The following is a 14,990-nucleotide window of genomic DNA, read 5'->3' as shown; positions in this document are numbered from 1 at the left end:
TGACGAAATTTGTAATTCTAACCCAGCGGAAACCGTTCCAATCCCAGATTGATTCATTTCTACGTGCGTCCATGAAAAATCGTAAATGCGTAAACTATAGAGAGAGAAAATGAAATGTGATCCTACTAAGACATGAGCGCCATGACGGCGCGAAAATTCCAAGATGTAAGAGTACCATAAGGCTACCTAGATGTATCCGTTAGTATATACCGTAGACGCAGAGCTGAGTGCTACAGCAGGGTATGATGGTCAGTCGGCATAAAAGGGTCGTGAAGGTCAGATTCATGGCGAAAAGGAGCCCAAAGCGAAAGTGAAACCGAAAGTAAAACGAAAACCGGAAAGGAAAAGGAACCAAAATATCCAAACGAGTCGAGCAAAGCACAATATGACGGCGTCCATCGAGCGCTTTAGCCGTCAGCCAACTTCGTGAGCCAACTGCTCCAGCTAGAACTACTACTGTCGCGTGGCTTTCTTTGAGCGAAACTGCCCGGCGACATGTGCGTCGGCTGAGCAGCTTTGGCCATGGATTCGGCCAGTCGGTCATTCAAGGAACCCTTGTGACCTGGTCTCGTGGGGGTGATGGGGGTGGCGGGAAGGGGGATATTTTCAGGGTTGATAGAAAGCGACTGGGGCGATTGTTTGCCCCATGGGCTCGACGGTGGGTGCCCACTGGCTGATTTGGGACCGGCCTCAATTGCATGAGGTCGAGTGGCTACCGTTGGCATCGAAGATGCGTTGGAGGATCTCGGTTGACTTCCGGGTGACTTGGGAGGGACGGCAGGAACAGAGTTGGTAGCTGAGGTGCCCTTGGAAGAGTCATTGGAGCTCTCGAGTTCAAAACCCCAAGACTCGTCGGGTTTGGGCTCATCCTGGACGGTTTCGGTAGAGTCGGAAGGGTTCTTCAGGGCGGGGGATGAAAGATTGATGAGTTCGGCGCTGTCTGTCGTCGCAGGTTCCGAGGCGTCGTTTCTAGCTTTCTCCTCAACACGTTTGGCTTCGGCCGCCGCGGCAGGACCCTTTTTCTTCCTGTTCTTCTTTTTCTTCTTCTTGGAGCTACCCTCTTCATCAAGAGCGACGGACTCAGTGTCGTCGGCGACCGTGCTTCTGTCTTCGTCTGCAGTCTTGCCGACAGCCTCTTCTGCCTTTTTAGCCACTTCAGCCTCCTGCGCAGCCTTCCTCGCAGCATCCTCAACAGCCAAGCGCTCCTCCGCCTTTTTCGCAGCCTCTAGGCGTTCCTCTTCCTCCTTCTCAGCCTCCAAACGAACTTCCTCCACCTTGCGTTCCTCCTCTGCCATCCTCGCAGTCTCCTCCTCGAGGCGTTTCACCTCAGCCTTTTTCGCAGCCTCTGCAGCCAAACGCTCCTCCTCCGCCCTCCTCTCCTCCTCTAGACGCTTCCTCTCTGCTTCCTCTTCATCCGCCTTCTTCTTGGCCTCCTCTTCGACACGCTGAGCTTCTTCTGCCTTCCGCTCTGCTTCAGCCGCTTCCTCGGCGAGACGCGCCTCTTCAGCGGCCTTGCGCTCAGCCTCTTCTTCAGCTTTGCGCTTGGCTTCAGCCTCTGCAGCCAAACGCGCTGCTTCTTCGTCGGCCTTGCGTTTGGCCTCCTCTTCCTCGGCTTTGCGTTTGGCTTCCTCTTCCTCGGCTTTGCGTTTGGCTTCCTCTTCCTCGGCTTTGCGCTTGGCCTCCTCTTCCTCAGCTTTACGCTTGGCCTCCTCTGCCGCCTTGCGCTCCGCCTCCTCTTCCTCAGCTTTACGCTTGGCCTCCTCTGCCGCCTTGCGCATCGCCTCCTCCTCCCTCTGCGCTTCCTCTTCAACTCTGCGCGCTGCCTCCTCCTCAGTCTTCCTCTTCTCCGCCGCACGCGTAGCCTCCACCGCCTCTTGTTCTGCCTTCTTCTTCTCATCCTCCGCCCTCTTTGCTGCCTTTGTCGCCTTCTTCGCAAGTTCTCTGCGCTGTTTTGCGTTTAGTTTAGATGTGTCTGGTTCTTTTGGTTCGTCTTCTTTGGTCGCCTGCGACTGGATTTCGTCACCGTGATCGTTCGCCACCGTCCCCCCCGTTCCCGACTCCTCCACCTTGCCCTGCTCTACCTCCACCTCAGACGTATCGGTTTTTCTTTCCTCCCTTCCTTCGGGTAACCGGGGAGCTAGGTCGGGAGTCAGTTCCGTTGGCAGGTTCTGACGACGGTTTTTCTGTGTCTTTTTCGGCAGGGGCGTCGGCGTCGCCGGAGTTGGCGTCTCCTCCATGGGCGGGGGCACCGTTGGTAACGTCAAGGGGGTCGGTGTTGGCTGCGTTGTCACCACCGGCGTCTCCTCCACCGGCGCTGGAGGTGTCGGCGGTCGCACCTTTTGCTTTGGAGGCTGCTGCTGCTTCTGTAGCGGAAGCAGTGACGACTGCTGCAGAGCCGTCGTTATCGTTGGCGCTGGGATCACGTTCGCCGTCAACTTCAGTCTTTGTAACTGTTTAAACCAATGTACGGTGTTAGTCAGTTAAGAAAATCCGAATGGAATAAAGAGACGTCACCAAACCACCTGAAGAAGAGGACGCGTTGGACGCGTCCTTAACTGTAACATCCGCGTCCGCGGCGGGAGCGGGAGGGGGTATTCCAAAAAGGTCACGAATCATAGAAGCGAGTTCTTCGCCTTCGACGGTTGGGGAGATAGGGCTGCGACTGCCATCGGCGAGCTTGATGGCACGGACGTACTCTCGTGCGCTGGCGATAGCGAGGGTAGTCTCCATGCCGAGTTTCATACCCTCAGGAAGAGTGAGCGGGGTCTCGCGAGCACAGAGGGCGGCATATCGAGGGATGAGGAGGTTGCGATCGACGTCGTTGTTGTGGTAGACAACGATGCGGTCGATGTCGTCAAAGTCCTTCTTCTCGAGCTCGCGCACGGCGAGAGCCTTCACCTGCGGGAAGCCCCATTTGTGTGCGAGGCCAAGAATGGAGGACCAGTCATCAACAGATGCGTCGTAAAGCGAGTAGCGACTGGGCTGTATGTTAGAAGGGGGATCTCACAATGAAATTTAAATTATAGTTACTTACGGGTTGTAGAAGACCCAGCAAAGCTTCTCGAAGGCTTCTGGGGTCACGTCTTCGAAGAAAATGGGCTCATTGTCGCTTGAGCCTTGTCGGATGGCTCCAGGAGAGACTGGAAGAGTGAGCTTGCCGCGGTAAAACGCCGACTCGCGCTCGAAAAAGTAACGGTGAACTTTGAATTGGACATTTCCGATCTAATGATCAGGTGGTCAGTTTGAGTAGCTCTTTCGTCCAGCAAGGCTCTGGACGACTTACAAGGAAGGAGAGATCAGCCGATTGAATATAATAGATGGGATGGCGGACGACGGTCTTGAAGGGGTCGGCGGAGCCGTTCAAAGAGTTGGAAGTGGTCGACGGAGCCATCGTTCAATTCGGTGACAAGAAGAAAGGTAATAAAAAAGAGTAAAGAGTTGAAATAGAAAGAGAAGGGGGAGAGAGGGAGAGATGAGAGGGAAACGGATGAATGAAAGTTGGGTTGGACTTGTCAATTCGGGGTGGGTTTTGAAGGGTCGATGAACGCTGGGGCACGTGTATCAAACACGTTGCGGCGATTGGACTCATCCCGGCTTCCTTCACCTTTTCCATTGTTCTTCATCAACATGAGGCTTTTCTCGGAGATTTCGATGTGAAATGCCTGCTAATCGACAATGTTTGACTCACTGTTTGCCATACCTTGGTGTACAAACTTTGACGTGGCCCGCCGCTTAGTTGGATCAAACAACAGCGCCCCTATCACGCAAGAAATTGAAGAATGATAATATACGCGCAACGACGAAAAATCAAGACCGCAGAAAACCCAAAACATGGCTAAGTATGATACACAAGATACAGGTATAGTGCTTCAATTCGCGTACTTCATGAATTTCCCAAGGAGAACCCTTTCGGAGACTTCGTAGTATCAGGCTTCACCTTGGTGCGCCCGTTCGAGTTCTTATGAAATCTGTTCGAGGACTTTGAATTGTCGTCCAAGTCTAGAGCGTCCACATCTGGTCCAGCGAACTATGGTTAGTGATCTGTGACTGGCAGCAAAAGGGAAGAACCGCAGCACGGGGAGGGAGGACAAGCAGAACGGATGGGGACAACAGAACCCAATCATCCTCTTAACAAACGTAAGTCGAAGCGAGTACAAACTCACCGAAATCAGGCTTGAACTCTGGAACCCCCATAACCTCGGCTACCGTCGGATAGGTATCAACAGCGCTTTTGCCCTTTGGTAAGGGACTGACGCTGCCGTCGCTCCTTATTTGCTCTCGTGCTCTGAAAATGTTGAACGTAGTTTCGTGGCCCAATTTCTCCGCCTCATCAATGGTGGGAGGATACGGCCGGGCGCACAGCTCGGCGTACAGGGGGACCAGATATTCCTCAGGGGCCTTGTAGTCTCGGTACAGCACAATGCGTTGGACGACGTCAATTTCATCCTCGCGGCGTTTGATCTCTCGAAGCGCAAAGCGCTTGACCTGCGGAAAGTCCCACTCATGAGCGAGACGGAGAATGGAGAACCAGTCCGAGATGGCTGCACTGTAGATATCGTAGAGGCTGGAGGAGTGAACGGGTTTTGCACAAGTAAGTGAGAGGCAAGTTTGAAGTGGGTAGGAAACAGAGATGACTTACGGGTTGTAGAAAATCCACAAGAACCGCTCGAACTCTCTTACAGACGCGTTTTCTATGATGATAGCAGTGTTTTCAGTCAACCCCTTTGTCGTATCATCACCAGGCGACTTCGGATCGATGTTGGAATAGAAATTCTTTGCTTCCCTGCGGAAAAAGTATGAATGAATCTTGAAGATTGTAGTATCGATCTAAAATGGTAAGAGCAGTTAATGGACAGGCACGTTATGGTATCAGAATGCTCAAGAAAAACACGGTGGCGATGGCCTTCAAGAAGAAACATATGCGAATACCCAAGTAATGACGACATACCATGATGTAAAGATCTCCTCCGACGAGGTAGTAGTCTTTATGATGAGTTAAAGACTTGATTTGCTTCGTCTCAAATGACGAGGTGGAACCGTTCAGATTGCTTTTGGTCATCCCTGCAACTGCGGCCTAGAGGAAGCGCTCGAGGATAAAGGGTGTGGCTGCACGGAAATTCAATATAAAGTGCGGGTTGTTGAAGCTGGAAAGTCGAAGAGAGGGGATGAGTGGACGATGTGGGTGAATTGACTGCTTCTTATACCTCGCGTTTAGGGTTCGACGTTGGTTGTTAAAAAGGGGACAGATGAGAGGGGGTGCAGTCGAAAAATCGATTAGACCTGAGGGTAGAATGGATGAAAATGTTCAGTGCTTCGTTCTTAGTTCGACCTGCACGTGTAGAGCCGTGCAACGACAAGATGTCTATTACCTGGCTCTTCGAAACTGTTTTCTCCAATCCTTCCTCCTCGCGCTGCCTCGTTCTTCCAGCAAACAATACAGCCTGCTGACAATATCCTCGGGCACTTCAACCTTCCACAACCGAACCTCCAAAACCAAGGTTATTCTCGTTTGGTATCGCTACTTCGCTCGACTCGAGGTCGTCAAAGTCCGTTCTATGGGAGAAACTATGGCGGCGCGTTCGAGCACGTGTCGAATCCGTACCGACCCTGAACTGTGCCTGCAACTGCAAATTTGTGAATCGTATGGGCGCTTATTAGCCGATGGTCCTTTTCCAATGACGTGTTATCGTACCACCCTTGAAAACGCTCACGCGGAGAGACCCTGAGGTCCGAAGACGCGGCAATGAAGATAAACACAGGGGCAAATGACCCTGGTCAAGCGGTTGGGATGAACGCCTGACGGGTACGAAAGTGGAATGGGGATACGAGGAGTGGGGAGATAAAAGACAGGAGGTCGAATGGGAGGGGAGACGAAGAAGGGGGCGATGAGTTGAGCAGATCTGAGCGATTATCTTAATGAGGATAAATGTTGACCGTGGCGACCTAAGATTAAAGACGTAAGAGCGATGTGAACACTGAACGAGACATCACTGATTGGAGGCGAGGAGAGAGAGAAAACAACGGACGTCAGTGGCAACCGTTGAACCCTTCAACCACTTCAGCGTTGACGGAAACAAGGAAGACAAAAGAACGGCGAACATAACGAGTCCCCAACCCCAGATGCCCACATTCCCATCTACCCCTCGATCCATCACCTCGGGGTTCATCATTAGCTGCCGTCGAAGTCAGTCAATCGATGAGTGCATCGTGCAGACCATGAGGCCTCCTTCCATTAGGCCGAGTTACCGTTTCCATGGTGTGATTTTACGGTGCTTATTGGAAGTAGATTAGGTTTTGGTCCGGGGCTGGCCTTCTGACACCACTAGGAAAAATCAGGTTTCTAGCTCAGAAGTGTCCAGAAAAAGTCGCAAACTCACCTGCTCTTGCCATGGAGTTGCCCGTATACATGGCTCCTATCCACAGTAACATCCACTCCTCAAGTCTGATGGACTGCTGATGAGGGGAAAAAAAGAGAGAGACCAATCGAGGCAAAAAGACTCATCGGCCTCGTGTGGTGATAACCTGCGATATGAAAGAAACGAGGCGTTGTTGATTTCCACTGTTCCCACACAGACCTGTGTACATACATAAGTATTGGTATCTTCGGAGGAACTAGCTTAAGAAGGTAAGGTGATGACCGTCGCGGAGCTTGTGATTAGTAGGCCAGTAGAAATCACTTGAGGGACGACAATGGCGTCGACTCGTTAGTGCCCTGTCGTGTTCCGAGCCGTGGTTAAAGAGGCATGGGCGCTTGTTCGTGAGATAGCGGGTAGATTCAGAGAAAATCGTTCTAGAGGGAACAGACTGCGAGCGCAATATGATACATCTGAACTGATCACATTGAAATTCAGATACGGGCAATGCAAGGAAAGGATTGAACGTACAGAAGACTTTACGACCCTGAATCAAACCGAAATATCCTGCATGGAGACGTCGGCCGCCAAACTAACAGCCTGCTTCGCCGACGCCTGCCCTGCCTTCTCTCCGTTTTGCTGACTTACTTCCCTACTTGGGCTCTCGTCGCCCTCCACTGGTGACGCCTGGCCTTTAGAAGCAACTTCCAAGGCGACATCGGTCCAGTCGTCTAATGTGAACCTCGGTCTACCATCACCAACAGCCTTCTTCTCCCCGAACACTCTTTGAAATGTTTTAAACGTCTCATCCCCAATGACTGCGAACAACACGCGGTCAAAACTCCATCTGAACCTCGCCCCTTCCTTCATGACCAACTCTACCCAGAGGCTTGCCACTATATCGACTTTGTTTTGGAAAACACCTGTTCCGAACGAGCCTAGGACGAGATTCTTCACACCCTGGAGCTCGAAGAGATAGAGCAGTCGGGCCATTCGTTCGTACATGGTCCTGGTGATTGCAGACTCAATTTCCGAGTCGGTCAGTCGTTTGTGTTTCGAGGCGGATTTCCAGCTCCATTTGCCCCTGGGTTTCGATGTCCTTGAATGTTTACTGTCCTCGCCGTTGCTTTGGTCCTTCGGAGATCCTCCGGCGTCGTCCTGATCTTCCTTCCTGTCCCGACCATCGCGTCGGACGATGCCTGCATTGACGGCCGGGCTGGTCAAAACGTCGACTGCGATCGGTTCCAGCCAGTTCCCTGTATCATCTTTGAGGAGTTGCACACCCGGGGAATAAATCATTGCATGGGTGTAGTATCCTTGTCTTGGGTCCTTGTTATGCAACTCGTAGAATTTCTGGGCTACATCGATCATGAGGGATGCATATAGAGTTGACGAGCGCGCTATTGACTCTTCCTAAGTAGAAGCATGGTTCCCCGTTAATGACTCCTCTCTATGGGGGCGGAAGGGGAAAACGCACTTGAGCTCGAGCACCGTTGATGAACCCGCCGCCAGGTTTCTTCGCACTCGCAAAGTTGAGAACACCAATCCTCTTATCCACGCCCTCTTCATCAGGCAATGAATCCAGGATCGCGTACAAGTATCTCGCTCCTTCCAGCGTCGATTGTTCCGACAGAGACACATCCGCCTCACCCCTGCTGTGCTCATCCAAAGGCGCCCATACTCGTTCACCTACTGTCTTCAGGTGCTTGGCGAGCCCACCAGTCCGCCATTCCTTCAACTCGGACTCGGGTGGGTAGTATTCGGTTTTCTGGATCATGTCATCCACTGTGTCGCGGAGTTGGTATCGCTTCCCATCGCACTCGTACGACCCTTCGTCGATGGCGTCCAATGTCGAAGCTGCAATTTCCTTGAGCTGTTCTTTGATAGCTGCGTATGTGTTGTTGGTACCCTTTCCTTTGGTCGACGAGCGTGAGTCTCGGTTGGTCGACGAGTCTCGTGAAGTCGAGGTAGAAATGGGAGGTGAATCCGTGTTGTGCGATACACCGGATTTCTTTGTGCCTATGCTACTGTCCTTGTCCTTCTTGCTGAAATGAGCTGTGAGAGTGGTTTGCTTCACGGTTGTTCGCGCCCGTTTGGTCTCGCGAGCGTCCTCCAATTCCTCAGATCGTCGATGATCCTCTTTCCCGTCCCGTGGCGATATAGAGGTAGTGTTATCTTTCGGAGAGCAGGCTCCATCGTTGTTGGTGTTGGGGCTGTGATGTTGGTCATTGACAAGATCCGAGGGTGGAGAACGATGAGACGCGTCTTCGCCAGCGTTGGGCGCGGTCGTAACCGCATCAACACGGTCAACTTGCATGGCGTCCGACATTTTGCTCGTTGTTGGATTGATTGAGGTGAGTATCACTTTTTCTCTTCCCCTTGTGTTATTCCGAAGATGTAGAACTGTTCGCGATGGAAGGGAGCCAAGGTGTGAGGTGAGAGGTTGAAACCCAAAGTGGAAAGACACACAGGAACCACGTTTGGAAAAGTCAGAATTGGGTCCAAGAAACGATAGGCGCCAGTGTTAATGGGACGTGGTCCCCTCTATATATCTGTTATCTCGGCGATACGAGTCAGATAGAATCTGTTCTTCCGCAAACCACGTCCGAGTCAATGCGCGCTTCCGGGAGGCGCCCGCCATGGATCACAAGACAGAGGACAGATAGGGTATGGTACAACGAGGAAAACAACAGATTAATCCAGAATATTTATGTAGAGCACAACGAGGAGAACGATTGCGAATAGAAATAACTCGGGCGGGACAGCCACAGTCGAACGCCTTCCCCTTGGACGCGGCCCTAGTCACCCTCTCCCGGGCCTAGTAACAGCCCTGCCCCCGCCGCCCCTTGAGCCCTGGCCATAATCCCCGAAGCCCCTCCGGAAGATGTCCAGTGTTCTCTCGTCCCTCACTGCGAAAACTACGTTCTCAAATGACCACCTAAACCTCGCGTCACGATCCAGCAGCAGCTCTCTCCATATTTGTACCACCATTTGAACGTCGTTCCCGAATACCCCTGTTCCAAAAGCACCCAAGACGAGGTTGGTGGTGCCTTTGGATTCGAAAAGGGCAAGGATCCGTGTCATTCGGTGCTTCATGGCGATGTAGAGAAGGCCATTGAGGTCCACTGCTTGTTGAGGTGGCAAACGCTGGGGATGCGAGTAGTGTGGGCTCCAAGTGGGAAAGGAATAACCAGGATGAGGTTGCGGGATTGGCTGATTATGAGAATACCATGTAGCCGCACTGTTGCCAGCCTGCGATGACACCACCTTTGCATTCACCGCGCAGCTGGTTACGACGTCCACTTCGATCTCCCGCACCAAGTTCCCGTCGTCGTTCTTGAACACTACTACTCTGGGACTCCAAACCATCGCATTGGTGTACCACCCAGGTCCTTTCCCAATTCCGATTCGGCCCCCGCCTCTCGCAGCATTCGCCCAGCTGGCTTCGATGCTTTTATGAAGCTCATAGAATGGCTGAGCATTGGACCCCTCCAAGCTCTTCCACAACGTCGAACTCCGCGCTATGCTCTCTTCTTGAGCGCGCGCTCCATTCCTCCACCCACCGCCAGGCTTAGTGGCACTGGCGAAATTCAATACGCCGATTCCTCCCTGCACTGTCAATATCTTCAAGACTCCCCCTGAGGTATGTGATGCCCTCCAACGTCGTCTTTCTTTGCATGTCAATCCGTACCGGCATGTCCCTCTTCACACCCGCTGTGCTAAGTGCAAGCCAACGCAGGGACGATGAAGAGCCAGAGGGGCTATAAAAAGAGGACCCGAAATCGTCAGGCATGTACACCGTCGTCTTCTTAAGCATGTATTCGAGAGACGGTTTCAGGTCGTATGTGCGTCGGTTGACTCGATCCCAGATTTGTTGTTTGCGTACAACTTCGATGGTTTGGTCGGCGATTCGCGTGCGATGGACTCGACCATCGGGGCCGGGGTCGTTTCGTGCCATGGCTGTGAAGGATGTTTAGGGACTAGCTGTCTGTGGGGTCTGTCGAGCAGGGTCGAAGTGCACCAGATGGATACTGTTGAGGCTAGCAGTAGCAAATGTCAAGGGAAGCTTTGATACGGGTGTCGAGTAAGATGCAGTGTTGTGAGAGCGCCGAGAAGCCATCACCCTGGTAAGACGTTAAACGGGTCGCCTCGTGTCTGTACGGCCTGGCTCAATTTAGAACGCAGCGAGATCACAAGCGAGCCTGTTCTCTGGCAGGTGGACCGCAGGGATACGCCGAAAGGCAGTCCCAAATCACCACAAAACTGCATGGAGATTGACGGCCATTAGTAGACGATACGTATGAAGACTATAAACAATATAAAAAGGACCTAAAAACGATAGCATGATTGAACGGACATGGGAAAGAGTGATTCAGCAATATACAGCATCCCACACGGAGCACGAGTGAGAGCATGTCCAACACACTGGTCAAGACGCCCGCCTTGAAGTTGTTAGTGTACGCCGCTTATGGCGACTCGAATCGTCTTGATCGGCATCGTAGTCATCCAAAGCCCGTTTATTGGACCGAGAACTGGAAGAAGACGAGATCTTCTTCCATTGTGCGCTGGCAGGCGGCTTTGCAGCTTGAGCCACCAACGCGGTATACAGGTTTTCATCAAATCCTATACACTGCAACATAACACAAGGAACTGAGAGTTCCCCCGTTTCGTAGGCTTTCATTATAGCCTCCACCGAACGGGAATCCTTGGTCTTGTCCTTCGTAGTCTTCGCATATGTTGTTCGCACCTTGTCGCACCTTCAATGTCTGGAAGGGGGATACGGGTAGAAAGAACCTACCTTGACATCCAAGAAATTCCACTCGTCAGGAGTGAGAGGGTTAACTCTGACCGCACGATACTTGCCAAGGTACCTGAACCGTCGGTTTTCTTTCCCCTTTTTTACGCCGACGAAGACGTTGTGAATCTCCGGCTCTTGGAAAGTCGTCTTCTCGCGGCCGAGGCCAACGAAGATGTAGCCGTGGTGGCCGGGAATTGAGGGGCACCACGGGTTGTGGTCAAGCCCTGGGCAGAGGTACTTCCGTACTTCCCTCTCCTTAGACAAAGGAGGTTGCTTACTCACGCTTCAAGGGCAATGGTTAGCTCGAAGTAGCCGCTGCATTGGAGTTATACGTACCTGACAATTAGAGGCTGTATGCTCCCACCCAGTACATTTGATATAAAGTCCCGACTGAATGCATTGTCTAAATCTGAAATCGCGACGGCTGGAATAATAATAGGGAGACTGGCGAGTTCACGTCGCCTAGGCGCAGGTATTGACTCCAAACCTGTATAAGCCGGCCGCGGCGTGGGCGCCTGATCTTCTTCCCCTGCACCTTCATCAATTTGAGCGAGATCAATAAGAGGCAGGGCGGTTGAGGCCCCATGACGGGGCTTCGCAAGGGCACTGGAAGACGATTCTTGCTTTACAGAGAGAGCAGATGACGACGCCGAGGGTATCGCCGAGGTCGAGGCGGTCGACCGTTGACTTCTGATAGAGGCTGCATCCACCTGGCTGCCAGAGGCTATCGAGGAATCTCTGCTATGGATACTAGTGCTCCGCTTGCGTGTCTGGAATCATTACGCTCAGCGTGGGTAAAGGGTACAATTTGAAGGGGTTCCCTACCAACTCTCCCTGAAGCTTCACAAGGTTTTCCCGTAACGTATGATCATTGTTCCGGTACTTGCTGAGTCTCTGTGACGCAGTCTCAGCTTCTTGTCTATAGCGCTCCTTCTCCTGCTGCAGTTCTTTGTTGGCCAATGTCAATCGAGACACCTAGGTGAGGACAGAGCATCAGGTTGAGTCCAAGCCAAAAAGGTTCAAACTTACCTCAGCCTCCAGAGCTGTTATTTGAGCCTTGTACTGTTTTTCGACTGGAGGAGACAGGGTATTCCGGATTACAGACGCGACGGGCGCTGCTTCAGTCTTAACAGGGTGAGCAAGCTGACACGAGTAGGCTAAGCTACCACAACAGTTGGTATAGGTCTTAACGGACGCACCTGGTGACGCAGTTCGTCGTACTGCCTTAGAGCATCCTTGAGGTTCGCTTCACTGCTTTCCAAGCTCGCAGCTAGAGCCCGACATTGTTGCTGGAAAAGACCGCGTTCATTACGCAGTCGCTGGTTACTAGCCACCAGTTCACCAATTTTGGCATGGTTCTCTTTCAACTGTATCGTGCAATCGGTGAGCGACAGAAGGAAATCCCAAAGAAGCATTCTGACCTGGTTCTCAATCTTCCGATAGCTCTCTTGCGCTTGCTTAATCCCCATCTCCAGCTCGCTGAGCTGTTTAACGGCGTCGACGCTTGATTTATCCTGCGGGGAAGGCGCCTCGACGCGTTTCTGGGAGGCTTCTCGTCTCAATTCTTCCACTTGCTTCCGCAATTCATTTCGCTAGGAATACAGGGTCACTTACACGTTAAAGGAGATTGTAAGAGCGAGGACACGCACCTCTCTTTCCAAATCGTCGCGTTCTTTCTGGAGTTTAATGTTCTGGTCCCCAGCCTGTGCTAAGCGCTTGAGCGCTTCGTTGCAGAATGGATCAATCATTCGGGAAAACCACGCTTCAAGGGCACGAAGCAGGCGAGGACGTGCAACACAGGAGGTTGAAGGATAGACAAGGTTGGAGTTTCAAAGGAATGGTGGTCGTCAAGGATCGTGAACAAATTCAAACAGTTTCCATCGGTCAACAAGCTTCACTTGCCGTCACTTTCAGGGGCAGCGAGATGTTCCCACGTGACGGCGCATCGAGATGACGTAGTCGCGTCAGTCCTGACCCACTCGATTTCTCAAAGGATTCTAGGGTTTTCCGTCACGGTTCCGAACATACAAAAACTCTATTGTGGGCACATAATGTAAGTAGCCAAAAACACCAGTAGCATTATAAAATGTCTATGGAAAGGGTTAGACGTATGACCATAGTCTATAGCATGAAGGTCAGAGGATTTTCGAGGTAGCCCTTGAACGCGTTCAACCACCGGGCACCAACAGCACCATCGACAGTACGGTGGTCACAGCTAAGAGTAACCTTCATGACCTGAACTGTCTTAAAGCCACGCTCTTCCTCAGGTGCGGGTACGAGACGAGCTTGGGTTGCGCCGACGGCGAGGATGCAGGATTGAGGGGGGTTAATGATGGCGGTGAAGTGGTCGATACCGTACATGCCCAGGTTAGAGATGGTGAAAGTACCACCCTAAAAGGTGTGTTAGCCTTAGCACTGAATCCCATCAACGAAGCCTTTACCTGGTATTCAGCGGGAGCAAGCTTGCCATCGCGAGCTTTCTTTGCAAGGGCCTTGGTCTCTGCGGAGATCGAGGCAAGACCCTTGGCACCCGCATCCTTCACGATGGGTGTAATGAGACCCGTGGGGGTAGCGACGGCCACCGAGATGTCAGCTTTCTTGTATCTGCAGAGCCGGCATCTTGTCATGAGCAGACCAGGGTACATAGGAAAGATGTTTACTCACGTTCTGATGACCTCGCCCAACCACGCAGAGTTGGCCTCTGGCACGTCAGAAAGGGCGCAAGCAGTAGCCTTGACGATGAAGTCGTTGACACTGAGCTTGGCAGACTTGTCCTTCTCGCCGAGGGTCTTGTTGAAGACTTCCCTGAGTTTGAGTACCTTGTCCATGTTGATTTCGGCGGTGAGGTAGTAGTGAGGAAGCTCTTGCTTGGACTGGGTGAGACGGGCACCGATGGTGCGGCGCATGTTGGAGACGGGTGTGTCAACGTAGTCGGTGGAGGGAACAGAAGGTTGGGCAGCGGCAGCAGCGGTGGTGGCGGATGCAGCAGGTGCAGCGGCCTCGGGTGCCTTCCATTTCTCGACATCCTCACGAATGATGCGACCTGAAGGACCAGTGCCCTTCACCTTGGCCAAAGGAATGCCACGTTCGAGGGCAATCTTCTTTGCAATAGGGCTTGCAAAGATGCGGTCGCCCTTGGGCAGGGACTCCTTGCTCTCCACCTTGACAGGTTCGGGGGCAGGTGTAGGCTGAGGTTTTGGTTGCTCTGGAGCCTTTTCCTCTGCCTTGGGTGGTGATGCTTGAGGCTTTGAGGCGGCTTCCTCTGCAAGGGCAGCAGCACCGGACAAGTCATCACCTTCCTCACCAATGATGGCGATGACGGAGCCAACAGGAACGGCTTTTGAACCGTCTTGGGCCTAAACAGGCGTCAGCGGCATGCCTGGAGGGTCGAAGGTAGCACCTACAAGGATTTTAGCGAGGATACCATCATCTTGAGCCTCTACGTCAATTGTAGCCTTGTCGGTTTCCTAAGTGGACGGGGTGAGGATCAGGATGACGCGTGACGGAGCGGAAGAAAACGCACAATCTCGAGGAGGACGTCGCCTGCGCTGAAAGCTTCACCCTCCTTCTTCTTCCAGGAAGCAATACCACCCTCGGTCATTGTCGGACTCATTGCTGGCATGTTGAATTGGGACAGCGCATGACGGCGGGCCGAAACATGGAGGCCTGGGTGCAAACGGTTAATCATAAGGTATCAGACGGTGAAGGAGGATGTACATACCGCGCGAAAGAACGCGAACGAGGGAGACGGGCATTGCAGGCAACGACGAGGAAGAGGAGGATTGAGGAAGAAGAAGAAGAAAGACAGTTGGCAGAAAACTTGCGCACGGCGGTTCTTT

The 14,990-nt window shown here is 52.4% G+C and overlaps 6 protein-coding genes across 6 annotated transcripts; all 6 read right to left on the bottom strand.

The window, feature by feature from the left end:
* Positions 1–31: 31 nt before the first annotated feature.
* On the bottom strand, positions 32–3,391 carry CC1G_06812 (hypothetical protein; the record flags this gene model as incomplete). Its single annotated transcript, XM_001828774.2, has 5 exons — positions 32–2,072; positions 2,131–2,442; positions 2,515–2,977; positions 3,035–3,222; positions 3,284–3,391. The coding sequence occupies 5 exons, from the start codon at positions 3,389–3,391 to the stop codon at positions 408–410; spliced, it is 2,736 nt and encodes a 911-aa protein (XP_001828826.2). The 3' UTR covers positions 32–407.
* A 492-nt stretch (positions 3,392–3,883) lies between these two features.
* CC1G_06811 (hypothetical protein) lies at positions 3,884–5,059 on the bottom strand (the record flags this gene model as incomplete). The annotated part of the gene is made up of 4 exons (XM_001828773.2): positions 3,884–3,999; positions 4,164–4,564; positions 4,640–4,827; positions 4,949–5,059. 4 exons carry the CDS (start codon positions 5,057–5,059, stop codon positions 3,884–3,886), a joined length of 816 nt encoding a protein of 271 aa, XP_001828825.2.
* A 1,846-nt stretch (positions 5,060–6,905) lies between these two features.
* CC1G_06809 (hypothetical protein) lies at positions 6,906–8,682 on the bottom strand (the record flags this gene model as incomplete). The annotated part of the gene is made up of 2 exons (XM_001828771.1): positions 6,906–7,766; positions 7,831–8,682. 2 exons carry the CDS (start codon positions 8,680–8,682, stop codon positions 6,906–6,908), a joined length of 1,713 nt encoding a protein of 570 aa, XP_001828823.1.
* A 473-nt stretch (positions 8,683–9,155) lies between these two features.
* Positions 9,156–10,311, bottom strand: CC1G_06808 (hypothetical protein; the record flags this gene model as incomplete). The annotated part of the gene is made up of 2 exons (XM_001828770.1): positions 9,156–9,962; positions 10,045–10,311. 2 exons carry the CDS (start codon positions 10,309–10,311, stop codon positions 9,156–9,158), a joined length of 1,074 nt encoding a protein of 357 aa, XP_001828822.1.
* A 471-nt stretch (positions 10,312–10,782) lies between these two features.
* On the bottom strand, positions 10,783–12,899 carry CC1G_06807 (hypothetical protein; the record flags this gene model as incomplete). The annotated part of the gene is made up of 8 exons (XM_001828769.2): positions 10,783–11,100; positions 11,152–11,434; positions 11,488–11,921; positions 11,977–12,126; positions 12,181–12,294; positions 12,351–12,518; positions 12,573–12,743; positions 12,801–12,899. 8 exons carry the CDS (start codon positions 12,897–12,899, stop codon positions 10,783–10,785), a joined length of 1,737 nt encoding a protein of 578 aa, XP_001828821.2.
* A 270-nt stretch (positions 12,900–13,169) lies between these two features.
* On the bottom strand, positions 13,170–14,906 carry CC1G_06806 (dihydrolipoyllysine-residue acetyltransferase; the record flags this gene model as incomplete). Its single annotated transcript, XM_001828768.2, has 6 exons — positions 13,170–13,542; positions 13,593–13,755; positions 13,816–14,507; positions 14,556–14,618; positions 14,675–14,817; positions 14,873–14,906. The coding sequence occupies 6 exons, from the start codon at positions 14,904–14,906 to the stop codon at positions 13,273–13,275; spliced, it is 1,365 nt and encodes a 454-aa protein (XP_001828820.1). The 3' UTR covers positions 13,170–13,272.
* Positions 14,907–14,990: the final 84 nt, after the last annotated feature.

The sequence above is a fragment of the Coprinopsis cinerea genome, assembly GCF_000182895.1.
Source record: "Coprinopsis cinerea okayama7#130 chromosome 1 map unlocalized cont3.1, whole genome shotgun sequence".
Lineage (NCBI taxonomy): Eukaryota > Fungi > Basidiomycota > Agaricomycetes > Agaricales > Psathyrellaceae > Coprinopsis > Coprinopsis cinerea.
Note: the sequence above shows the minus strand (reverse complement) of the source record. Positions and strands in the feature narration are given on the sequence as shown.